The sequence below is a fragment of the Nerophis ophidion genome, linkage group LG23, assembly GCF_033978795.1.
Source record: "Nerophis ophidion isolate RoL-2023_Sa linkage group LG23, RoL_Noph_v1.0, whole genome shotgun sequence".
Classification (NCBI taxonomy): domain Eukaryota; kingdom Metazoa; phylum Chordata; class Actinopteri; order Syngnathiformes; family Syngnathidae; genus Nerophis; species Nerophis ophidion.
This window is the reverse complement of record NC_084633.1, coordinates 15,794,908-15,821,646: the sequence shown is the minus strand read 5'-3', so window position 1 is coordinate 15,821,646 and position 26,739 is coordinate 15,794,908. Positions and strand designations below refer to the sequence as shown.

Below are 26,739 nucleotides of genomic sequence, written 5' to 3'. Positions count from 1 at the left end.
TTTGAATGTTCTGAACTCCTGTTTCCATGCCAGGGTTCGTATTGCGCAGAGCAATTCTTGCCAAAGTTGTGCCAGTGCATGCGTGTGCATGTAACTCGACTAGTTGCGACTGAATTGAGAAGGAAAAATAACACTACAGACTTTGTTTTTGGCGGAGGATCGGAACGCCTCCGAGATGAGACCAAGAATTGGGATCACTCGCACCTCATGTACGAAACAATTTTGGTTGTGCTTGCCGACCTCTAAGCTATTTTATTTAGTACATGGTGAAATTGAACAAGTGACCAGTAGATGGCAGTCATACATAAGAGATATGTGTAGACTGCAAAATGACCCCAACCTTTTTATATGTTAAATTGAAAATAAAGAACATTACAGACGGCGCTCAAAAATCCATCAAATTATTTAGTACGACTTTGGTAAGCTATCAAGCCGCACCGCTTGATGGATTGTACCGTGCTTCAACATAGGAGCATTATAATGGTGTGTGTATAAGGTAAGACATATCATCAGGCGTTTTGTTTCGCGATATTATGCAAAAGAAAAGTTTCTGCTGATTTGTATTTGGGATCTGCATAAATTCTGAAAATTTCCGCGTCTCCGCCTTTGTAGTCCATTGAGACACCAGAGTCAATAAGAGTCTTCTTTTTTTTATCTTCTTGTTATATGACATTTATTGAGAATTGGTTGCGATACCATTGATGAAGTAAGGACAAAATTAACGATGAATTAATATTCTTTAACAAGCTCTCTTTGAATGTTCTGAACTCCTGTTTCCATGCCAGGGTTCGTATTGCGCAGAGCAATTCTTGCCAAAGTTGTGCCACTGCATGCGTGTGCATGTTACTCGACTAGTTGCAACTGAACTGAGAAGGAAAAATAACACTATAGACTTTGTTTTTGGGGGGGGATCGAAACGCCTCCGAGATGAGAAAAATAAGTGGGAACACTCGCATTTAATGTACGGAATAATTTTGGTTGTGCTTACCAACCTCAAAAACAATTTTATTTAGCACATGGTGAAATGATAAATGTGACCAGTAGATGGCAGTCAAACATAAGAGAAGTGTGTTGACTGCAATATGACACCAATCTTTTTATTTGTTCCAATGAAAATATAGAACATTACACACGGCGCTCAAAAATCTAAATGTTTTAGTACGACTTTGGTAAGCTATGAAGCCGCACCGCTTGATGGATTGTACTGTGCTTCAACATAGGAGTATTACCTTGGTGTGTGTATAAGGTAAGACATATCATCAGGCATTTTGTTTTGCGATATTATGCAAAAAAAAAGTTTCTGCTGATTTGTATTTGGGATCTGCATAAATTTTGAAAATTTCCGCGTATCCGCCTTTGTAGTCAATGGCGACGCCAGAGTCGATAAGCTTCTTATTTTTCTCTATCTTCTTGTTATGTTATTTATTGAGAATTGATTGCGTTACCATTGATTAAGTAAGGACAAAATTAACGATGAATACATTTTCTTTAACAAACTGACTCTTTGAATGTTCTGAACTCCTGTTTCCATGCCAGGGGTCGTATTGCGCAGAGTAATTCTTGCCAAAGTTGTGCCATTGCAGGCGTGTGCATGTAACTCGACTAGTTGCAACTGAATTGAGAAGTCAAAATAACACTACAGACTTTGTTTTGGGGGGGGATCGGACGAGACCAAGAAGTGGGAACACTCGCCATGAATCAAGTGGTGCCGAGGTGCCGCTAATATGAATTATTTTTTTTTCCCGGCAAAGTCCAAAAGCTCAAAACTGGGCCACTTTTGCTGTTTTTCTTTATTTATGTACTTCACAACCACAACAAAGAAGTCGTTACAGTCAGCCAGCATATTTTATCGGCCGCGCAACCCCCGCTAGCCAACTCCTGATTGGCACAGGCGTCCTGTTTGAGGAACCGCGACCAGAAAAGATAAAGTTTATGTCGTGTGTTCCATCTTGAATCACAAATTGGACAGAATTCAAGTGCGACTTTACGCCTGTTGGCCGTTTTTCTAGCAGGCCTAAGCAACCGATGAGCAAACATAAATATATAATTCATGTTTTATGCACATTGGGTCCATATTTCAGACACACAACTATTCCCCAGTTTATAGATTTTTATTTATCTTTTCTTTATAACTCTTACTTGCTTTCTTGTTGCTCAACTGGGGTCACGTTCTCAGTCTTGACTCTGTTTTTTATAAGTAGGCAGTCGAAAACATTGGAGTTTAAAACATTTTTCTCAAGCACATCTGCACTTCATGGAATCATACCATGTCTCTAAATTCCATCCATCCATCATCTTCCGCTTATCCGAGGTCGGGTCGCGGGGGCAACAGCCTAAGCAGGGAAACCCAGACTTCCCTCTCCCAAGCCACTTCGTCTAGCTCTTCCCGGGGGATCCCGAGGCGTTCCCAGGCCAGCCGGGAGACATAGTCTTCCCAACGTGTCCTGGGTCTTCCCCGTGGCCTCCTACCGGTTGGACGTGCCCTAAACACCTCCCTAGGGAGGCGTTCGGGTGGCATCCTGACCAGATGCCCGGACCACCTCATCTGGCTCCTCTCCATGTGAAGGAGCAGCGGCTTTACTTTGAGTTCCTCCCGGATGACAGAGCTTCTCACCCTATCTCTAAGGGAGAGCCCCGCCACACAGTGGAGGAAACCCATTTCGGCCGCTTGTACCCGTGATCTTATCCTTTCGGTCATGACCCAAAGCTCATGACCATAGGTGAGGATGAGAACGTAGATCGACCGGTAAATTGAGAGCTTTGCCTTCCGGCTCAGCTCCTTCTTCACCACAACGGATCGGTACAACGTCCGCATTACTGAAGACGCCGCACCGATCCGCCTGTCGATCTCACGATCCACTCTTCCCTCAATCGTGAACAAGACTCCTAGGTACTTGAACTCCTCCACTTGGGGCAGGGTCTTCTCCCCAACCCGGAGATGGCACTCCACCCTTTTCCGGGCGACAACCATGGACTCGGACTTGGAGGTGCTGATTCTCATTCCGGTCGCTTCACACTCGGCTGCGAACCGATCCAGCGAGAGCTGAAGATCCCGGTCAGATGAAGCCATCAGGACCACATCATCTGCAAAAAGCAGAGACCTAATCCTGCGGTTACCAAACCGGAACCCCTCAACACCTTGACTGCGCCTAGAAATTCCAACCCTCATTTCCAGTGAGGGTTGGACTCCGCCAAGGCTGTCCTTTGTCTCTAAATTCAAAGTACCCTATTGGCCTGACTATAACACAACCCAACCGAGTCCCAATTGTGTTTTAATCATGTTTGTAACAACTGCACTCGCAATAAAATCAGAATAACATACTTCTTAGTGCGTTATTCGGATTTTACGTGCTTTGTGGATTTGGAGAAGGCGTATGACCGCGTCCCCCGGGAGATCTTGTGGGAGGTGCTGAGGGAGTACGGGGTGAGGGCAACCCTGCTAAGGGCCATCCAATCTCTGTACAACCAAATCGAGAGTTGTGTCCGGGTGCTTGGATGCAAGTCGGATCTGTTGGGGTTGGTCTCCGCCAGGGCTGCGCTTTGTCACCTATCCTGTTTGTGACTTTCACGGACAGGATTTCTCGGCAGAGTCGTGACCATGGCGGAGAGGGTATACGTCTCGGGGGGCTAAAGGATGATGTGGTCCTGATGGCACCTTTGGTTCGTGACCTTCAGCTGTCACTGGATCAGTTCGCAGCAGTGTGTTCAGCGGCTGGAATGAGGATCAGCATCTCCAAATCTGAGGCCATGGTTCTCAGGAGAAAACAGATGGTTTGTACAGTCCAGGTAGAGAACGAGACTCAGTCCCAGGTGAAGGAGTTAATGTATCTCGGGGTCTTGTTCACGAGTGACGGAAAGATGGAGAAAGAAATCAGCCGAAGAATCGGAGCAGCTGGGGCAGTATTGCAGTCTCTCTGTCGCACTGTTGTGATGGAACGAAATCTGAGCCTCGGTCTTCCTACTCTCACCTATGGTCATGAAGTGTGGGTCATGACCGAAAGACTAAGATCGCGGATACAAGCGGCCGAAATGAGTTCTCTCAGAAGGGTGGCTGGCATCTCCCTTCGAGATAGGGTGAGAAGTTCAGTCACCCGAGAGAGACTCGGAGTTGAGCCGCTGCTCCTTCGCTTGGAAAGGAGCCAGCTTAGGTGGTTCGGGCATCTCGTGCGGATGCCTCAGAGCGTCTCCCTAGGGAGGTCCTCGTTGCAAGTCCCACTGGGAGGAGACCCCGCGGCAGGCCAAGGACCAGACGGGGGCATTACATCTCTTCTCTGGCCTGGGAATCGGGATCCCCCAGGATGTTGCTCTGGAGAGGGAAGTCTGGGGGTCTCTGCTGGAGCTGTTGTCCCGCGACCCGATTCTGGATAAGCGGTTGAAGATGGATGGATGGATGGATGGTACTTCTTAGCTGTTGTTTGACAAGTATAGGTTCATAACTCCTCCTCTATTGTTGACTAACTTGCTAACAAGTGATTATTATATTTATATATGCTAACAATTATATTTATATAGCACTTTTCTCGAGTGACTCAAAGCGCTTTACATAGTGAAACCCAATATATAAGTTACATTTAAACCAGTGTGGGTGGCACTGGGAGCAGGTGGGTAAAGTGTCTTGCCCAAGGACACAACGGCAGTGACTAGGATGGCGGAAGCGGGAATCGAACCTGCAACCCTCAAGTTATAGGTACGGCCACTCTACCAACCGAGCTATGCCGCCCATAGACACTTTGAGACACTTTTTGTCAACCCTCCATGCGTGAGTGACGGGAAGAAAAACGTTGACTCGCATGGGAAAGAGTTATTTAGCGCTACCGGATGGTGGCATGAATAAAAATATCTCGAATATAGGACCACTCAACCCGTCTTTTTCAGCCGTATGCCATATTTTTTGGACTATAAGGCGTACTTAAAATCCTTTATTTTCTCAAATCTTGCCTTATAACGTATAATGTACGGAATAATTCCGATTTGCTTACCGACCTCGAAGCAATTTTATTTGGTACATGGTGTAATGATAAGTGTGAACAGTAGATGGCAGTCATACATAAGAGATACGAAACAACAGCAGCATTTGATGTGTTCCATTGAAAGTATATAGCAGGGGTCCTTAAACTATGGCCCGTGGGCTGCACCCGGCCCGCCAGCGTTCAAAATCTGGCCCGCGGGAAGTCCCAAGTAAAAAAATTGTTTCTAAATGTTTTTAATGTTTTGTTTTTTATGTTAAATTGTTTCAAATCTGTCCTTCCTATGGGTTTGGTTATGCTTGTATAGCGCTTTTCTACGTTCAAGGTACTCAAAGCGCTTTGACACTATTTCCACATTCACACTGATGGCGGGAGCTGCCATGCAAGGCCCTAACCACGACCCATCAGGAGCAAGGGTGAAGTGCCTTGCTCAAGGACACAATGGACGTGACGAGGTTGGTAGAAGGTGGGGATTGAACCAGGAACCCTCAGGTTGCTAGCAAGGCCGATAATCCATTTTCTACAGCTTGTTACTCTAGGTGTCTCCTAGCCACTCAGGCGAATCATAAAAATGCATTTTCCCATCGATAACGGGACATCATGTATATATGTATGTATGTATATATGTATATATATATATATATATATATATATATATACACACACATATATATATATATATATATATATATATACTCAGAGTGCGATGATGTCCCGTTATCGATGGGAAAATGCATTTTATCCATCCATCCATCCATCTTCTTCCGCTTATCCGAGGTCGGGTCGCGGGGGCAGCAGCCTAAGCAGGGAAGCCCAGACTTCCCTCTCCCCAGCCACTTCGTCTAGCTCTTCCCGGGGGATCCCGAGGCGTTCCCAGGCCAGCCGGGAGACATAGTCTTCCCAACGTGTCCTGGGTCTTCCCCGTGGCCTCCTACCGGTTGGACGTGCCCTAAACACCTCCCTAGGGAGGCGTTCGGGTGGCATCCTGACCAGATGCCCGAACCACCTCATCTGGCTCCTCTCGATGTGAAGGAGCAGCGGCTTTACTTTGAGTTCCTCCCGGATGACAGAGCTTCTCACCCTATCTCTAAGGGAGAGGAAACTCATTTCAGCCGCTTGTACCCGTGATCTTATCCTTTCGGTCATGACCCAAAGCTCATGACCATAGGTGAGGATGGGAACGTAGATCGACTGGTAAATTGAGAGCTTTGCCTTCCGGCTCAGCTCCTTCTTCACCACAACAGATCGGTACAACGTCCGCATTACTGAAGACGCCGCACCGATCCGCCTGTCGATCTCACGATCCACTCTTCCCCCACTCGTGAACAAGACTCCTATATATGTATATATAGTTTGAATGTATTTATATATAGTTTAAATAATATATATTTAAACTATGAAAAATTATCTGCCAATAGGACAAGGAAATTTGGCTTGTAAAGACTTTCTAAAACAAGTAAAATTAGCTAACCTCACTCCACCCAAAAATACCTTAAAATAAGTATATTCTCACTAAAAACAACTGCACTACTAAATGAGTACATATTTTCTATTGTTACATTGAAAATAAAACAGCAAAGTCCATTTGGCTGTCATCTGTTTTAATATGAGACACAATTGTGTCAAAGTCTTGATTTTTTTTTCATGCTTGAAATAAGAAATTGTTACTTTAAAAAACTGGTTTTATATTTGTGAGTGTTGTTGACACAGCTTTGCAACAGTTGATATTCTAGTTTTAAGCATGTTTTACTCAATATAGGTCATAAAATCTCAGCAACAAGCTGTAATCTAACTGAGATCATTTAGGTCCAAAACCCTTAAAACAAGTAAAACGCTAACATAAATTCTGCTCAGTGATAAGAATTATCTTATCAGAAAGAAAATAAGAAAATATCAGCCTTTATTCGAGATATTTAATCTTATATAGATTTCAGTTTTTGCAGTGATATACAGATCGGCCCCTGGCCAAATTTTCTTTAACCCAATGCAGCCTCCGAGTCAAAAATTTTGGTGACCCCTGACGTAGAACATTACACACGGTGCTCAAAAATCCATCAACATGTTTTAGTACTTCTTTGGTACTCTATGAAGCCGCACTGCTTCATTGATTGTACTGTGCTTCAACATAGGAGCATTATTATGGTGTGTGTATAAGGTAAGACATACTAGCTAACATTTTGTTTCGCAATATTATGCAAAAGCAACTTTTCTTACCTTCTGGTACCTGCTGATCTGTAATTTGGATCTGCATAAATCTTTCAAAATTGCGAACGTCCGCCTTTGATGTCGATAAGTTTCTTCTTTTTCTCTAACTTCTTGTTATGTGACATTCATCCTCCGTTGCTGGCATTTCTAATATAAAGCAGTGTAAAGTTCTTACTTATATCTGTCAGTAAACTCGCCCTGAAAGCGCTAAAACATAATGGTGTAGTGAGTTTACAGTATCCACCCAAGGAACTTTAGTTATTACAGAGTTCCGGTCGGAAGGGTTTTCACGACAAACATTTACGGCCTTGTTGTTGTTTCCGGATGAGGATATGCTGCTCCGTTATAGATTGAAGTAAAGTCTGAATGTCGTTAAAACAGTTAGCTGCATCTTTTCACACTTCTTCCACCCTTGTCCTTGCATGCTACACCGCTACAACAAAGATGATGGGGAGAAGACGCCGCCGAAGGTGAGCAACGTAAATAAGACCGCCCGCAAAACGGCGCATCCGGAAGCGACTGTCAGAAAGCGGCTTGAAGATGATCTGTAAAACATCATCCATGCAACATTTTGACCAAATAACCACCATTACATCTTATGTAGACCCGGGCCGCAGAATAATTTTTTTCAAATTTTTTTTTTCAATTTTTTTTCAATTAAATCAACATAAAAACACAAGATACACTTACAATTAGTGCACCAACCCAAAAAAACTCCCTTTTTCATGACCCAAAAAATTAATAAATAAATACAAACGTCCTTGCACGCTACACCGCTACAACAAAGATGACGGGGAGAAGACGCCGCCGAAGGTGAGCAACGTAAATAAGACCGCCCGCAAAACGGCGCATCCGGAAGCGACTGTCGGAAAGCGGCTTGAAGATGATCCGTAAAACATCATCCATGCAACATTTTGACCAAATAACCACCATTACATCTTATGTAGACCCGGGCCGCAGAAGAATTTTTTTTAATTTTTAATTTTTTTCAATTAAATCGACATAAAAACACAAGATACACTTCCAATTAGTGCACCAACCCAAAAAACCTCCCTTTTTCATGACCCAAAAAATTAATAAATAAATACAAACGTCCTTGCACGCTACACCGCTACAACAAAGATGATGGGGAGAAGACGCCGCCGAAGGTGAGCAACGTAAATAAGACCGCGCGCGAAATGGCGCATCCGGAAGCGACTGTCAGAAAGCGGCTTGAAGATGATCTGTAAAACATCATCCATGCAACATTTTGACCAAATAACCACCATTACATCTTATGTAGACCCGGGCCGCAGAAGAATTTTTTTTAATTTTTATTTTTTTTCAATGAAATCAACATAAAAACACAAGATACACTTACAATTAGTGCACCAACCCAAAAAAACTCCCTTTTTCATGACCAAAAAAATTAATAAATAAATACAAACGTCCTTGCACGCTACACCGCTACAACAAAGATGATGGGGAGAAGACGCCGCCGAAGGTGAGCAACGTAAATAAGACCGCCCGCAAAACGGCGCATCCGGAAGCGACTTTCAGAAAGCGGCTTGAAGATGATATGTAAAACATCATCCATGCAACATTTTGACCAAATAACCACCATTACATCTTATGTAGACCCGGGCCGCAGAAGAATTTTTTTTAATTTTTAAAAAATTAAATCAACATAAAAACACAAGATACACTTACAATTAGTGCACCAACCCAAAAAACCTCCCTTTTTCATGACCAAATAAATTAATAAATAAATACAAACGTCCTTGCACGCTACACCGCTACAACAAAGATGATGGGGAGAAGACGCCGCCGAAGGTGAGCAACGTAAATAAGACCGCCCGCAAAACGGCGCATCCGGAAGCGACTGTCAGAAAGCGGCTTGAAGATGATCTGTAAAACATCATCCATGCAACATTTTGATCAAATAACCACCATTACATCTTATGTAGACCCGGGCCGCAGAAGAATTTTTTTTAATTTTTTATTTTTTCAATTAAATCAACATAAAAACACAAGATACACTTACAATTAGTGCACCAACCCAAAAAACCTCCCTTTTTCATGACCAAAAAAATGTATAAATAAATACAAACGTCCTTGCACGCTACACCGCTACAACAAAGATGACGGGGAGAAGACGCCGCCGAAGGTGAGCAACGTAAATAAGACTGCCCGCAAAACGGCGCATCCGGAAACGACTGTCAGAAAGCGGCTTGAAGATGATCTGTAAAACATCATCCATGCAACATTTTGACCAAATAACCACCATTACATCTTATGTAGACGTCCCCAACCCCCGGGCCGCAGAAGAATTTTTTATGATTTTTTATTTTCAAATTTTTTTTATTATTTTTTTATTAAATCAACATAAAAATGCAATATACACTTACAATTAGTGCACCAACCCAAAAAACTTCCCTTTTTCATGACCAAAAAAATAAATCAAATTAAAAAATAAATACACGGGACACGGCCACGGGACAAATTATCAAACGTTGACCGGTCCGCAGCTACAAAAAGGTTGGGGACCACTGATGTAGACCACAAGGAAGTCTTTTACATTTAGAAAAAAATTAATAATATGACTCCTTTAATGCGCCTTATAATCCGGTGCGCCTTTTGTATGGAAATAGACCGGACTAGACCCACTCATCAGCAGTGCACCTTATAATCCGGTGCGCCCGATGGTCCGGAAAATACGGCATACAGGTTAGTATGGTTGTTAAAGGCTCCTAAAGTGAGCTCACATTTGAATAAAAAGACACTATAATAAAAAAATAAAAATAAAAGAAGGGAATATCTTTAAAGTGCCTTCTCTGCAGCTGGTAGAGGTCTTGCCCGTACCCGGCGAGCGGAGGCATCATTGCGGGTAATTGTTCCGCTCGTTCTTACGACTTGCTTTTTATGCAAAACCGACACACACACAAAAAAAAAAGACAATATGCAATTATCTGGAGGAGAGAACAGCTGAATGTGGTTGATGAACAGTCTGGATTCAATCATACCCTTAGTGCGTTATATGCTATTAAACCGCAATACAGATAATGGCCTCCATTGCCTACTGAGTAATAATCCTACTCTTAATCGCCTCCATTACTTTTATTAGGCTTGGCATTGTTATCATCACTCTTATTAATATTAGTCTGCTTTTTCCGCAGGAATCCAATGTCTTGGAGAGTCAAACTTGTGGAACGGAACGCTGATGTTCATTTTGAGGGAAGACGTTTTGGAGCGTGCGCTTTAGGCGTTACTATGGCATCAACTCTTTTGGCTCCAAACGCTGGCGCTGTGCTTTGAACACACAAAGGAATCCAGTAAAGCATGATGTCACTTCTCTTATGAATAAATAAATACGGTTAAAACAACTTTGAATACTCAATTGATTGTCAGAGTTAATTTGTGACCAACCCCAAGATGCAGAGAAGGAGGCAGGCATTGAACAGGAGAACATGATTTAATCGAACACTAAAACAGGAACAAACCAAAAAGCGCGCACGAGGCGGATAACAAACAAAAATGCCTAGCGTGGAAGCTAGCAGGTATCGAGCAAGAAACAGAAGTCGTACTTATAATATGAAAACAAACTTGGAAGCAGGGAACAACAGACAAAAAGCTACAAACCACTATCAAATATAGCTTACCGCAACGCTGCATTGACACGATACGATACGTAGGTAGCAACGACACGAGCGACAATAATCCAGCAACTGACTGGAGGACAAAAACAGACTCAAATAGAATCGGGCTGATTGACACCAGGTGTGGTCAGGTGCCAATAAGCCGCAGCTCAGGGGAAACAGCACACAGGGGGGAAAAAATCAGGAAACAGACAATAAGAGCGCAGACAGGAATTAAAATCAGGAAATACTACACAAACACAGAGGAAAAATTAAAACACAAACAAACTGTCAGGGGCAAGCCTGACATTAATGAAGTATGTTACTGGATGTTCCGGACCATAGGGCGGACCAAATTATAAGGCGCACCGCCGATGAATGGTTTATTTTCGATATGTTTTCATATATAAGGCGCACCAGATCATAAGGCGCATTAAAGGAGTCCTATTATTATTAGAGATGTCAGATCATGGCTTTTTTTTGCCCATATCTGATATTCCGATATTGTCCAATTCTTAATTACCGATCCCGATATCAATCGATACCGATATATGCAGTCGTGGAATGAACACATTATTATGCCTAATTTTGTGTTAAACAATGTAACAAGGTTTTCTAAAATAAATCAACTCAAGTTATGGGAAAAAAAATGCCAACATGTCACTGCCGTATTTATTATTCATTATTTTTTCTAACATGCCTCAAAACAGCAGCTTGGGACATGCTCTCTCTGAGAGAGCATGAGGAGGTTAAGGTGGGCAGGGTTGGGGGGGTCAGATATTGTAGCGTCTCTGAAGAGTTAGTGCTGCAAGGGATTCTTGTTATTTGTTCTGTTGTGTTTATGTTGGGTTACGATGCGGATCAATCAATCAATCAATCAATGTTTATTTATATAGCCCCAAATCACATATGTCTCAAAGGACTGCACAAATCATTACGACTACAACATCCTCGGAAGAACCCACAAAAGGGCAAGGAAAACTCACACCCAGTGGGCAGGGAGAATTCACATCCAGTGGGACGCCAGTGACAATGCTGACTATGAGAAACCTTGGAGAGGACCTCAGATGTGGGCAACCCCCCCCCCCCCTCTAGGGGACCGAAAGCAATGGATGTCGAGCGGGTCTAACATGATACTGTGAAAGTTCAATCCATAGTGGCTCCAACACAGCCGCGAGAGTTCAGTTCAAGCGGATCCAAGACAGCAGCGAGAGTCCCGTCCACAGGAAACCATCTCAAGCGGAGGCAGCTCAGCAGCGTAGAGATGTCCCCAACCGATACAGGCGAGCGGTCCATCCTGGGTCCCGTCGAGCGGTCCATCCTGGGTCTCGACTCTGGACAGCCAGTACTTCATCCCGAAATGTGTTTGTCATTCTTGTTTGGTGTGGGTTCACAGTGTGGCGCATATTTGTAACAGTGTTAAAGTCGTTTTTACGGCCACCCGCAGTGTGACCTGTATGGCTGTTGACCAAGTCGGCATTGCATTCACTTGTGTGTGTGAAAAGCCGTAGATATTATGTGACTGGGCTGGCACACGAAGGCAATGCCTTTAAGGGTTCATGGTCCTCTGTACTTCTCCCTACGTCCGTGTACACGGCGGCGTTTTAAACATTTTACTTTTTGAAACAGATACCGATAATTTTGAAACCCATACCGATAATTTCCGATATTGTATTTTAAAGCATTTATCGGCCAATAATATCGGCAGTCCGATATTATCGGACATCTCTAATTATTATTATTATTATTTTCAAAATGTAAAAGACTTCCTTGTGATCTGCATAACATTTAACTGTGATTCTTTGGTCAAAATGTTGCATAGGTTATGTTTGACGGATCATCTTCAAGCCACAGAAGAAATGTCAAAAGATGGAGCAAAATATTTTCATGACATTCAAACTTTACCTAAAGCAATAACGGAGCAGCATCTCCTCATCCGGAAACAACAACAACAACACAGGAAATGTGTCCCGTGAAAAATCGTCCGACCGGAACTCTCTAATAACTAAAGTTCCTCGGGTGAATAATGTATACTCACCACGCCGGTATGTTTTAGCACTTTCATGGCGAGTTTACTGACGGATATAAGTAAGAACTTTACACTACTTTATATTAGAAATGGCAATAGCGGAGGATGAATGTACCATAACAAGAAGATAGAGAAAAAGAAGAAGCTTATCGACTATGGTGTCAGTACGCACTACAAAGGCGTACGCTCGCAAATTTTCAGGATTTACGCAGATCCCAAATACAGATCAGCAGGTACCAGAAGGTAAGAAAATTTGATTTAGCATAATATTGCAAAACAAAACACCAGAAAATATGTCTTACCTTATACACAATGTATAGACTAGATAGAAGAATAGAATAGAATGGACTTTATTGTCATTATATTTGCATATAACGAGATTAAGGACTCCAACTTAAGGTGCGGTAGTGGGAACACATATGGGATAAAAATAAATTATACAAGAAGTAATAAAGATAAACTAAGAATTGAAATGAATAGACTACTATCCAACAAAATAATAAGCAATCCTGTACAATATACAAAATATTGTACAATATACAGAACAAGACAAGAGTAGCGGAGTGATAACAATCAGTGTCGGATGTATTGCACTCGAAGGGTAATATTGCACAGTAGGGTATTAGGGTACGATATTGTATAATAATACTTGTAAGTTTAATGTGCCGACAATCCTTCAAGCGGTGCGGCTTCACAGTTTACCAAAGTCGTACTAAAACATTTTGATAGATTTTTAAACGTTGTGTGTAATGTTCTATATTTTCAATGGAACATTTAAAATGTTGGTGTTGTTTACTTGAGACCCATCATATTGCAGTCTACACATATCTCTTATGTGTGACTACCATCTACTGGCCACACTTATCAATACACCATGTACATAATAAAGATAGCTTTAACGTGGGTAAGCTTAACCAAAATGTGTTCCTTACATTAGGTGCACCGGGTTATAAGATGCACTGTCAAGTTTTGAGGGGAAAAAAATGATATTAAGTGCGCCTTATAGTCCGTAAAATACAGTAGGTCTAAAAAGAAAAATATGTGAAAAATCAGGAGGAACAAAAAAAATGTTTACTTTTCTAAATAAAAGGGACCTCAATTAATTGCATTATTGGCTTTGTTTTAACAAAAAATCTTAAGGTACATAAAAAACATGTTTCTTTTTGCAAGTTTGTCCTTAAACAAAATAGTGAACGTACAAGACAACCTGTTTTTTAGTAGTAAGTGAACAAACAAAGGCTTATAATTTAGTCCCGCTGGCATATAGAGCAGGGCTCCCCAAAATAAGGCCTGCGGGCCGGATCCGGCCCACCAGCGTCCATAATCCGGCCCGCCAGAAGTCCCAAGAAAAAAATGTAATAAAATATATATATATATATATATATATATATATATATATATATATATATATATATATATATATATATATATATATATATATATATATATATATATATATATATATATATATATCCAGCACACCTTACAACAGTGGTAATAAAAGATGCAACCTATGCTTAAAAGAGAAACTGTTTATAATATATCATCCAGACCTGTCATCCCTCAACAAGCGCAGTGAAATCATATCAACATGCCGTCACAGACGGAAACACCTACTAGGTAACACATGAGCCAATCACTACGCCTGCCAGTACCTACACACTCTGGGCCCTATACAAACCATTGTATGTGAATGCCTCCATTAAAATCTCCAAATGATTGAGGGAACCCCTCATGAAACAGTTCTGTAGAGATGAAGTAGTCTTGTGATTTTTCCCACACATACATATTGCGCTCTACCACGGTATCGAGCAGTATTCTCTGGATAATCCAATCAAGATATATATATATATATATATATATATATATATATATATATATATATATATATATATATATATATATATATATATATGTATCGAAATCATGTTGGTACCGGTACCAAACTCTACCATAGACACAGAAATTAAATTTAGCGCGTCACGGCAGTATTGTAGCGATATAAAGCGGTGCACAAGGAATGATTACATCCAGGCTGCTCGGTTCGAAATCAATAATAAAAGAACAACAAAATCAACAGCACTTTGCTCTGTTTTGACGTGAAAAGTCCGACCTCCCAGGAAGACAAGAGTAATCCACCCCCTGGCAATGATTTAATTCAAAGTTGTTGTTGTTTTTTGTGTGTGGTTAACTTGCATGCCAAAATTCTAAAACTAAAAGTTAAAATGTTATTTATAATTTTTATTGCATTTGAACAAATGGCCTACTCTTGAAAAAAAAAAAAAAAAAAGGCAAGCATGTGTGTTTTCATTCACTGTGCACGTGTCACATGTGTGTGTGACCGTGTTTTAGGGAGGCAACACCAGCTGAACGCTCTACAATCACAACAACTTTTTTTTTTTTTTACTGGCCCCGGATTTACGCCTCCTGTGACATTCCAGCTGACAAGAGAGGACCACAAAGATTCCCTGGCTGAACTTTTGACTCAGCCAGAAAAAAAAACTGTGGCACAAGCTTTTCCTGTTGCAAACATGATGGAGCTATTTTTGGGGGGCTGAAATATAAGGGTGGGTGCCTGATGGTTCCAAGATGTGCTTTTGATGAAAAGCTCGCCAAAGAAGAACCATAACAATACCGAAGCTGGCCAGGATTAGAACATCAGATGGGAGGAAGGTCATTTTCATCCTACACCATTCGTACAATGAGACTTGTGCACACTCTTCTGGTCCACACTGAACCTGCGGTAATTTTTGGTTTTAATATGATTTCTGTAAAAGGACAAACACAACAGAGCCCAAAAAAAGTCTGCGGGCTATAGAGCATTTTCCGTTCGGGCTCCAGTACTCTGGAATGCCCTCCCGGTAACAGTTCGAGATGCTACCTCAGTAGAAGCATTTAAGTCTCACCTTAAAACTCATCTGTATACTCTAGCCTTTAAATAGACCTCCTTTTTAGACCAGTTGATCTGCCGCTTCTTTTCTTTCTCCTATGTCCCGATGACCATGGATGAAGTACTGACTGTCCAGAGTCGAGACCCAGGATGGACCGCTCGTCGGGACCCAGGATGGACCGCTCGCCTGTATCGGTTGGGGACATCTCTACGCTGCTGATCCGCCTCCGCTTGAGATGGTTTCCTGTGGACGGGACTCTCGCTGCTGTCTTGGATCCGCTTTGAACTGAACTCACGCGGCTGTGTTGGAGCCACTATGGATTGAACTTTCACAGTATCATGTTAGACCCGCTCGACATCCATTACTTTCGGTCCCCTAGAGGGGGGAGGGGGTTGCCCACATCTGAGGTCCTCTCCAAGGTTTCTCATAGTCAGCATTGTCACTGGCGTCCCACTGGCGTCCCACTGGATGTGAATTCTCCCTGCCCACTGGGTGTGAGTTTTCCTTGCCCTTTTGTGGGTTCTTCCGAGGATGTTGTAGTCGTAATGATTTGTGCAGTCCTTTGAGACATTTGTGATTTGGGGCTATATAAATAAACATTGATTGATTGATTGATTGAACAAAAACCTTCACAACTGTCAGAAATCCCACCGTTTGTATTAAACATGCTTCACTGATGAAAGTATTGAGTGAGCGCTGTTTTATCCAACTAATTTCGGCGGTCCTTGAACTCATTGTAGTTTGTTTACATGCACATCTTTCCCCCGCCTTTGTCTTATTTTGTCCACCAAACGTTTTATACTGTGCGTGAATGCTTTAAATTTCCTTTACTGTCCACTGTATTTAATATATATGTGCATGTCCGATGACGCATTACCTGTATGTAACATCGGCTGCATTTCTCATAGTTGTTCGTGTGCCATGTTGTTCCAGACCACAGCAAACGTTAAAGATTGTAATAAATCCACAACAAGAAGACAGCTTGCTGTTTTCTTTAACTTGGACACACACATGTATCTATACTTTTGGCCATTTTTGAGCCAGTAATTTCCAGGAGTTATCGCACCCTCTGAGAAGTTTTACAATGTTGCATAAATGTGTAGAATAAATTTTATATTTCAAAATTTCTGTCAACGAAGATTTGCGTCAGCCTTTGATAGTAAGCTATTATTCAGCCTTTGATAGTAAGCTATTATAGTTAATTAAGAAACTAACATCATGTGTTGTCTTCATTATCATAGTCATACTAGAGACTATTCGAGTAATACCAAAGACTATAAAAATGGGACACATTACCCCCCTGCTTGGCACTCAGCATCAAGAGTTGGAATTGGGGGGTAATCACCAAAATTATTCCCGAGCGCGGCCACTGCTGCTGCTCACTGCTCCCCTCCCCTCCCAGGGGGTGGAACAAAGGATGGGTCAAATGCAGAGAGTAATTTCGCCACACCTAGTGTGTGTGTGTGACTAACAGTGGTACTTAAACTTTAATTATAACACTTATGTTACAGCACTTTGTGGCTTCAGCCAGATTATTTTCTTGTATTTTTAGTCCAATATGGCTCTTTCAAAATGTTGGGTTGCCGACACCTGGACTAGTAGGTAACAATCAATGTAATGGACACCATTGTTGGAAGGAGTTTGTTTACATGTACAAATTTCTGCAATCTGCCACAGAAAGACGTGATTAATCCCACTCCTTTGTCTCATTTTGCCACCAAACGTTTTATACTGTACGTGAATTCAAGCCAATTGATGCTAATATTCTAGTTAGGCTTACTAGATGTAATATGCCTCGTTTATAGGTATATTTGAGCTCATTAAATTTCCTTTACTGTCCTCTGTGTATTTAATTTATATTTGCATGTCTAATGACACATTATCTGTATATAATACTGGCTGCATTTCTGATAGTTGTTTGTGTGCCATGTTGTTCCAGACCACAGCAAACGTTACCTATCTTGCAAAGATTGTAATAAATCCACAGCAAGAATACACACATCTTCTATACCTTTGGCCATCCTGAGCCAGTAATTTCCAGGTGCTATATAACCCTCTGAGAAGTGTTACTAATGTTTAACAATTTTGCAAAAATGTGTAGAAGAAATATTACTTTTTAAACATTTCTATCAATGAAAATTTGTGTCAAAGTCATTTTGATAGAAAGCTATTATAGCTAATTAAGACACTTATATCATGTGTTGCCTACATTATACCACTTTGCGATTTCAGCCAGATTATTTTCTTGTATTTTTGGTCCAATATGGCTCTTTCAAAATGTTGGGTTGCCGACACCTGGACTAGTAGGTGGCAATCAACGTAATGGACATCATTGTTCAAAGTTGATCTATTTTTCTTTCTTTTTTCTCTTGTTATGCAGAGGAAAAAATTCAGAAGCCCTGCAACACCCAAACTAGCCACCGGTTGTGCGTTTACGCTCGTCCAAGTGTGCAATGGGATTGGGTCATGGGAATGGGAGAACCATATTTGCGAGGCACCGGAATGGGGTCGACCTCGGAAGGAGTTTGTTTACATGTACACATATCTCCAATCTGTCACAAAAAGACGTGTTTTATGCCACTCCTTCTTTGTCTCATTTTGTCCACCAAACGTTTTATACTGTGCGTGAATGCGCAAAGGTGAGCTTTGTTGACGTTGTCGATTTGTTGGAGTGCTTATATTAGGTCAGTGCATGACTGCAAGCATATTGTTGCTAACATGCTTTTTAGGCTATCTGTATGTACATAGTGCATCATTATGCTTCGTTTGTAGGTATATTTATAATGAAGGCAGACGCTACAGGGTGCTAAAAGCGAGCACCAATAGACTAAAAAACAGCTTTTACCCAAGAGCCATAGTAGCATTAAACAGGCACTGAGTGAGCACAATATGTCCATCATGTCCTCATGTGTAATGTTTAAATTTGTTTCTATTTTTTCGGACTACAATGTGCAATAATGTTATATGTATGTGTGTATATGTATTCATATGCATGCATATATGCATCTGTGTGGATATATATACAAAGAATCTGGGTATTATTTTCGACCCAACTCTCTCCTTTGAGTCACACATTAAAAGCGTTACTAAAACGGCCTTCTTTCATCTCCGTAATATCGCTAAAATTCGCTCCATTTTGTCCACTAAAGACACTGAGATCATTATCCATGCGTTTGTTACGTTTCGCCTCGATTACTGTAACGTATTATTTTCGGGTCTCCCCATGTCTAGCATTAAAGGATTACAGTTGGTACAAAATGCGGCTGCTAGACTTTTGACAAGAACAAGAAAGTTTGATCACATTACGCCTGTACTGGCTCACCTGCACTGGCTTCCTGTGCACTTAAGATGTGACTTTAAGGTTTTACTACTTACGTATAAAATCAATCATCAATCAATGTTTACTTATATAGCCCTAAATCACTAGTGTCTCAAAGGGCTGCACAAACCACCACGACATCCACATAAGGGCAAGGAAAACTCTCACCCAGTGGGACGTCGGTGACAATGATGACTATGAGAACCTTGGAGAGGAGGAAAGCAATGGATGTCGAGCGGGTCTAACATGATACTGTGAAAGTTCAATCCACAATGGATCCAACACAGTCGCGAGAGTCCAGTCCAAAGCGGATCCAACACAGCAGCGAGAGTCCCGTTCACAGCGGAGCCACCAGGAAACCATCCCAAGCGGAGGCAGATCAGCATCGCAGAGATGTCCCCAGCCGATACACAGGCAAGCAGTACATGGCCACCGGATCGGACCGGACCCCCTCCACAAGGGAGAGTGGGACATAGAAGAAAAAGAAAAGAAACGGCAGATCAACTGGTCTAAAAAGGGAGTCTATTTAAAGGCTAGTGTATACAAATGAGTTTTAAGGTGAGACTTAAATGCTTCTACTGAGGTGGCATCTCGATACTACACGGTCTAGCTCCATCCTATCTTGCCAATTGTATTGTACCATATGTCCCGGCAAGAAATCTGCGTTCAAAGGACTCCGGCTTATTAGTGATTCCCAAAGCCCCAAAAAAGTCTGCGGGCTATAGAGCGTTTTCCGTTCGGGCTCCAGTACTCTGGAATGCCCTCCCGGTAACAGTTCGAGATGCCACCTCAGTAGAAGCATTTAAGTCTCACCTTAAAACTAATTTGTATACTCTAGCCTTTAAATAGACTCCCTTTTTATACCAGTTGATCTGCCGTTTCTTTTCTTTTACTTCTATGTCCCACTCTCCCTTGTGGAGGGGGTCCGGTCCGATCCGGTGGCCATGTACTGCTCGCCTGTGTATCGGCTGGGGACATCTCTGCGCTGCTGATCCGCCTCCGCTTGGGATGGTTTCCTGCTGGCTCCGCTGTGAACGGGACTCTCGCTGCTGTGTTGGATCCGCTTTGGACTGGACTCTCGCGACTGTGTTGGATCCATTGTGGATTGAACTTTCACAGTATCATGTTAGACCCGCTCGACATCCATTGCTTTCCTCCTCTCCAAGGTTCTCATAGTCATCATTGTCACCGACGTCCCACTGGGTGTGAGTTTTCCTTGCCCTTATGTGGGCCTACCGAGGATGTCGTAGTGGTTTGTGCAGCCCTTTGAGACACTAGTGATTTAGGGTTATATAAGTAAACATTGATTGATTGATTGATTGATATACATAGATACATCTCTCATCTCTATCTTTTTTTTTTACTATTTATATTACCATATTGTATATGCACCTTAGGAGGATCTGCTCCAATTTCGTTGTTCTTTGAACATGTTCATTGCAATAATGACAATAAAACTCTATTCTTTTCTATGTTTCAGCCAATTTAATTTCCTTTAGTGCCCTCTGTGTATTTAATTTATATTTGCATGTCTCATGACGCCCTGTGATGAGGTGGCGACTTGTCCAGGGTGTACCCCGCCTTCTGCCCGATTGTAGCTGAGATAGGCGCCAGTGCCCCCCGCGACCCCGAAAGGGAATAAGCGGTAGAAAATGGATGGATGGATGGATGTCTAATGACACATTATCTGTACGTAATCCTGGCTACATTTCTCATAGTTGTTTGTGTGCCATGTTGTTCCAGACCACAGCAAAACGTTACCCTACTTGCAAAGATTGACAAGAAGACGCAGATGTAGAAGGAAATAATTCAGAAGCGCTGCACCACCCAAAGTAGTCCAAGCGTGCAATGAGATACCTTCATGGGAATGGGAGAACCATATTTGCGAGGCACCGGAATGGGGTCCACCTCGGAAGGAGGGCGAGGAAGGCGAGGAGGGCGGCCGGGAATGGTGAGACGGGTGCGACGGGGGTGAGCCCAGACTACTGGCCAGGAAGGTCCCCATGAAGGAGGCGGAGGAGTTTCCCATCAATCCACTTCCTGCAAGTTGGAGAGAAAACAAAACAATGACACATTGATTCAAAAAGCGTTTCCGGAGTCATTAAACTATACATTTGAATGCTGGGGGTGAATGAATGAATTAATGAATGTATGACAGAAGAGTCCTGGTCCTCTCCTCCAGCACACCTCCCTGCGGACACATCTCACAGCTGAGCACACACTCTTCCAGCCTCCCTCCCCTATCGCTCTCACACTCTTTCTCTTCCCCCGTGTGTCCTCCATCCATTATCCTCTGCTTTCCATCCACCCTCAATCTTCCTCATTGCTCTGTTCCAGTTCTCTCCATCTTCCCATACTTTCTTTTTTTTTTGGTTCAACTTGAGTTAAATTTAGACATTTTTCTTCCCTCTTGATTTTATCAGTGTGCCAGCTCTCCGAGCACACGTTATGTCATCCTAAAAACGGCCCATACTTTTTAAAATCAATCAATCAATCAATCAATCAATGTTTATTTATATAGCCCCAAATCACAAATGTCTCAAAGGACTGCACAAATCATTACGACTACAACATCCTCGGAAGAACCCACAAAAGGGCAAGGAAAACTCACACCCAGTGGGCAGGGAGAATTCACATCCAGTGGGACGCCAGTGACAATGCTGACTATGAGAAACCTTGGAGAGGACCTCAGATGTGGGCACCCCCCCCCCTCTATGGGACCGAAAGCAATGGATGTCGAGCGGGTCTAACATGATACTGTGAAAGTTCAATCCATAGTGGCTCCAACACAGCCGCGAGAGTTCAGTTCAAGCGGATCCAAGACAGCAGCGAGAGTCCCGTCCACAGGAAACCATCTCAAGCGGAGGTGGATCAGCAGCGTAGAGATGTCCCCAACCGATACAGGCGAGCGGTCCATCCTGGGTCTCGACTCTGGACAGCCAGTACTTCATCCATGGTCATCGGACCGGACCCGCTCCACAAGGGAGGGGGGGACATAGGAGAAAGAAAAGAAGCGGCAGATCAACTGGTCTAAAAAGGAGGTCTATTTAAAGGCTAGAGTATACAGATGAGTTTTAAGGTGAGACTTAAATGCTTCTACTGAGGTGGCATCTCGAACTGTTACCGGGAGGGCATTCCAGAGTACTGGAGCCCGAACGGAAAACGCTCTATAGCCCGCAGACTTTTTTTGGGCTCTAGGAATCACTAATAAGCCGGAGTCTTTTGAACGCAGGTCCACTACTAACCACATTGTGAAGTATGCGGATGACACGACAGGGGTGGGCCTTATCCGGGACAATAACGACATGGACTACAGGGAGGAGGGTGAAACATCTGGCTGACTGGTGCAGAACCAACAACCTGGTCCTGAACGTCGACAAGACCAAGGAGATCATTGTTGACTTCGGAAAGCACCAGTCCAGTCACGCTTCACTCTTCATTAACGGTCTTGGAGATGGTAAGCAGCACCAAGTTCCTGGGGGTGCAGATCACTGACAATATAACCTGGCCCCTACACACTCTTGTAAAAAAGAGCTCAGCAGCGCATGCACTTTTTGCGTCGGATGAAAAGAACACAGCTCCCTCCCCCCATTCTCACCACATTCTACAGAGGCACTACAGAGAGCCTGCTGACCAAGAGCATGTCTGGACTGGAGCCTGCAATGCCTCAGACTGGAAGTCTCTCCAGAGAGTGGTGAAAACGGCGGAAAAGATTATTAGGACTACTCTTCCTCCTATCCAGGAGATCGCAAAAAGCCGCTGCCTGACCAGGGCTAAGAAAATCTGCGAAGACTCCTCCCACCCCCACCAAGGACTGTTTTCACTGCTGGACTCTTAGGAAGAGGTTCCGCAGCCTCCGAAGAAGAACCTCTAGGTTCTGTAACTGCTTCTACCCTCAGGCCGTAAGACTCTTGAACGCATCCGGTCATCATTGTCACCGACGTCCCACTGGGTGTGAGTTTTCCTTGCCCTTATGTGGATGTCGAGGATGTCGTAGTGGTTTGTGTTTCCGATCCGGTGGCCATGTACTGCTCGCCTGTGTATCGGCTGGGGACATCTCTGCGCTGCTGATCCGCCTCCGCTTGGGATGGTTTCCTGCCGGCTCCGCTGTGAACGGGACTCTCGCTGCTGTGGTGGATCCGCTTTGGACTGGACTCTCGCGACTGTGTTGGATCCATTATGGATTGAACTCTCACAGTATCATGTTAGACCCGCTCGACATCCATTGCTTTCCTCCTCTCCAAGGTTCTCATAGTCATCATTGTCACCGACGTCCCACTGGGTGTGAGTTTTCCTTGCCCTTATGTGGGCCTACCGAGGATGTCGTAGTGGTTTGTGCAGCCCTTTGAGACACTAGTGATTTAGGGCTATATAAGTAAACATTGATTGATTGATTGATCATAATTAAATAATCCCCTCAACTCCCCCCAAACATGGATTAACTCGCTGGAATAAAAAAGACAATATAACATACATCCATAAACCATATGAAAAAGTGCAAAATATTGATCTGTGCAGTAATCTATTCATTTATACCAGCACCTTATTGCTTTTTTTTTTTTTATCCTGCACTACCAAGAGCTAATGCAACGAAATTTCGTTCTTATTTGTAGTGTAAAGTTCAAATTTGAATGACAATAAAAAGGAAGTCTAAGTCTAAGTCTTAAAGATTGGTCCAACCGCAGCTGCTCTTTAAAGACAATTTGCTATTAAGATTCACATTACAAATGTGGATCTTACCTGGGACCTCTGGCTGCTATATCTCAATATATTTTTACTTAAACTCGATATTCTATACACACTATATTGACAAAAGTATTTAGCCACTCATCCAAATGATCAGAATCAGGTGTCCTAATCACTTAGGTGTATAAAATCAAGCTCTTAGGCATGGAGACTGTTTCTACAAACATTTGTGAAAGAATGGGCCGCTCTCAGTGATTTCCAGCGTGGATGCCACCTGTGCAACAAATCCAGTCGTAAAATGTCCCCGCTCCTAAATATTCTGGGTTTGGAGGTTGCCGGGAGAACAGTATATTTTGGACTGCATTGTGCCAAGTGTGAAATTTAGTGGAGGAGGAATTATGGTGTGTGGTTATTTTGCAGGAGTTGGGTTTGGCCTCTTAGTTGCAGTGAAAGGAACTTTGAATGCTCCAGGATACCAAAATATTTTGGACAATTCTATGCTCCCAATGTTGTGGGAAACAGTTTGGAACGGGCTCCCTTCCTCTTCCAACATGACTGTGCACCAGTGCACAAAGCAAAGTACATAAATGTGGATGAACTTGACTGGCCTGCATAGAGTCTTGACCTGAATCCGATAGAACACATTTGGGATGAATTAGAACAGAGACTGAGAGCCAGGCCTTCTCCACCAACATCAGTGTGTGACCTCACCAATGTGCTTTTGGGAGAATGGTGGAAAATGTCCTATAAACACACTCCACAACCTTGTGGACAGCCTTCCCAGAAGAGTTGAAGCTGTAATAGCTGCAAAAGGTGGACGGATATCATATTGAACCCTATGGGTTAGGAATGGGATGACACTTCAAGTTCATATGTGAGTCAAGGCAGGTGGCCAAATACAAATAGTAAACATATAAAAATATTCATTTTTGAGCGATATTCAGTGAAATTGAAGTGTACTGTAAACACTTGTATTAACCCAGTTAGTCAAGATGGGTATTAACAGCACAGAAAAGAAACCGTTTAAGTAGCAAAGAATTACATAACATAAGTAAAATAGAACAATATTATTTCTACGTAAAATAAATAACAAAGCTCTGCAAATAATACAAAATGTATCAAACTCGGATTACAAAAATACATTTGCAGGCAGGCACTTTTTTAATTCCCTTCCGGGTTCGATGACCCACATACTGTAACGTATTATTTTCGGGTCTCCCCATGTCTAGCATTAAAAGATTACAGTTGGTACAAAATGCGGCTGCTAGACTTTTGACAAGAACAAGAAAGTTTGATCACATTACACCTGTACTGGCTCACCTGCACTGGCTTCCTGTGCACTTAAGATGTGACTTTAAGGTTTTACTAATTACGTATAAAATACTACACGGTCTAGCTCCATCCTATCTTGCCGATTGTATTGTACCATATGTCCCGGGAAGAAATCTGCGTTCAAAGGACTCCGGCTTATTAGTGATTCCCAAAGCCCAAAAAAAGTCTGCGGGCTATAGAGCGTTTTCATTTCGGGCTCCAGTACTCTGGAATGCCATCCATCCATCCATCATCTTCCGCTTATCCGAGGTCGGGTCGCGGGGGCAACAGCCTAAGCAGGGAAACCCAGACTTCCCTCTCCCCAGCCACTTCGTCTAGCTCTTCCCGGGGGATCCCGAGGCGTTCCCAGGCCAGCCGGGAGACATAGTCTTCCCAACGTGTCCTGGGTCTTCCCCGTGGCCTCCTACCGGTTGGACGTGCCCTAAACACCTCCCTCGGGAGGCGTTTGGGTGGCATCCTGACCAGATGCCCGAACCACCTCATCTGGCTCCTCTCCATGTGGAGGAGCAGCGGCTTTAATTTGAGTTCCTCCCGGATGACAGAGCTTCTGACCCTATCTCTAAGGGAGAGCCCCGCCACACGGCGGAGGAAACTCATTTGGGCCGCTTGTACCCGTGATCTTATCCTTTCGGTCATGACCCAAAGCTCATGACCATAGGTGAGGATGGGAACGTAGATCGACCGGTAAATTGAGAGCTTTGCCTTCCGGCTCAGCTCCTTCTTCACCACAACGGATCGGTACAACGTCCGCATTACTGAAGACGCCGCACCGATCCGCCTGTCGATCTCACGATCCACTCTTCCCTCACTCATGAACAAGACTCCTAGGTACTTGAACTCCTCCACTTGGGGCAGGGTCTCCTCCCCAACCCGGAGATGGCACTCCACCCTTTTCCGGGCGAGAACCATGGACTCGGATTTGGAGGTGCTGATTCTCATTCCGGTCGCTTCACACTCGGCTGCGAACCGATCCAGCGAGAGCTGAAGATCCCGGTCAGATGAAGCCATCAGGACCACATCATCTGCAAAAAGCAGAGACCTAATCCTGCGGTTACCAAACCGGAACCCCTCAACGCCTTGACTGCGCCTAGAAATTCTGTCTCTGGAATGCCCTCCCGGTAAAAGTTCGAGATGCCACCTCAGTAGAAGCATTTAAGTCTCACCTTAAAACTCATTTGTATACTCTAGCCTTTAAATATACTCCCTTTTTAGACCAGTTGATCTGCCGTTTCTTTTCTTTTTCTCCTATGTCCCACTCTCCCTTGTGGAGGGGGTCCGGTCCGATCCGGTGGCCATGTACTGCTCGCCTGTGTATCGGCTGGGGACATCTCTGCGCTGCTGATCCGCCTCCGCTTGGGATGGTTTCCTGCTGGCTCCGCTGTGAACGGGACTCTCGCTGCTGTGCTGGATCCGCTTTGGACTGGACTCTCGCGACTGTGTGATCCATTATGGATTGAACTCTCACAGTATCATGTTAGACCCGCTCGACATCCATTGCTTTCCTCCTCTCCAAGGTTCTCATAGTCATCATTGTCACCAACGTCCCACTGGGTGTGAGTTTTCCTTGCCCTTATGTGGGCCTACCGAGGATGTCGTAGTGGTTTGTGCAGCCCTTTGAGACACTAGTGATTTAGGGCTATATAAGTAAACATTGATTGATTGATTGATTGATATGCGGTCCGCTCCAAGGTTTCTC

At 43.3% G+C, this 26,739-nt stretch overlaps 1 protein-coding gene across 1 annotated transcript in view; it reads right to left on the bottom strand.

Moving 5' to 3' along the window:
- The window catches only part of LOC133541530 (BAH and coiled-coil domain-containing protein 1), a 260,071-nt gene that overhangs the window by 97,025 nt on the left and 136,307 nt on the right, over positions 1-26,739 (bottom strand). Inside the window, exon 3 of the mRNA XM_061884982.1 lies at positions 20,883-21,065. Within this exon, the coding sequence (XP_061740966.1) occupies positions 20,883-21,065 (183 nt within the window). The remainder of the gene's footprint in view (positions 1-20,882; positions 21,066-26,739) is intronic.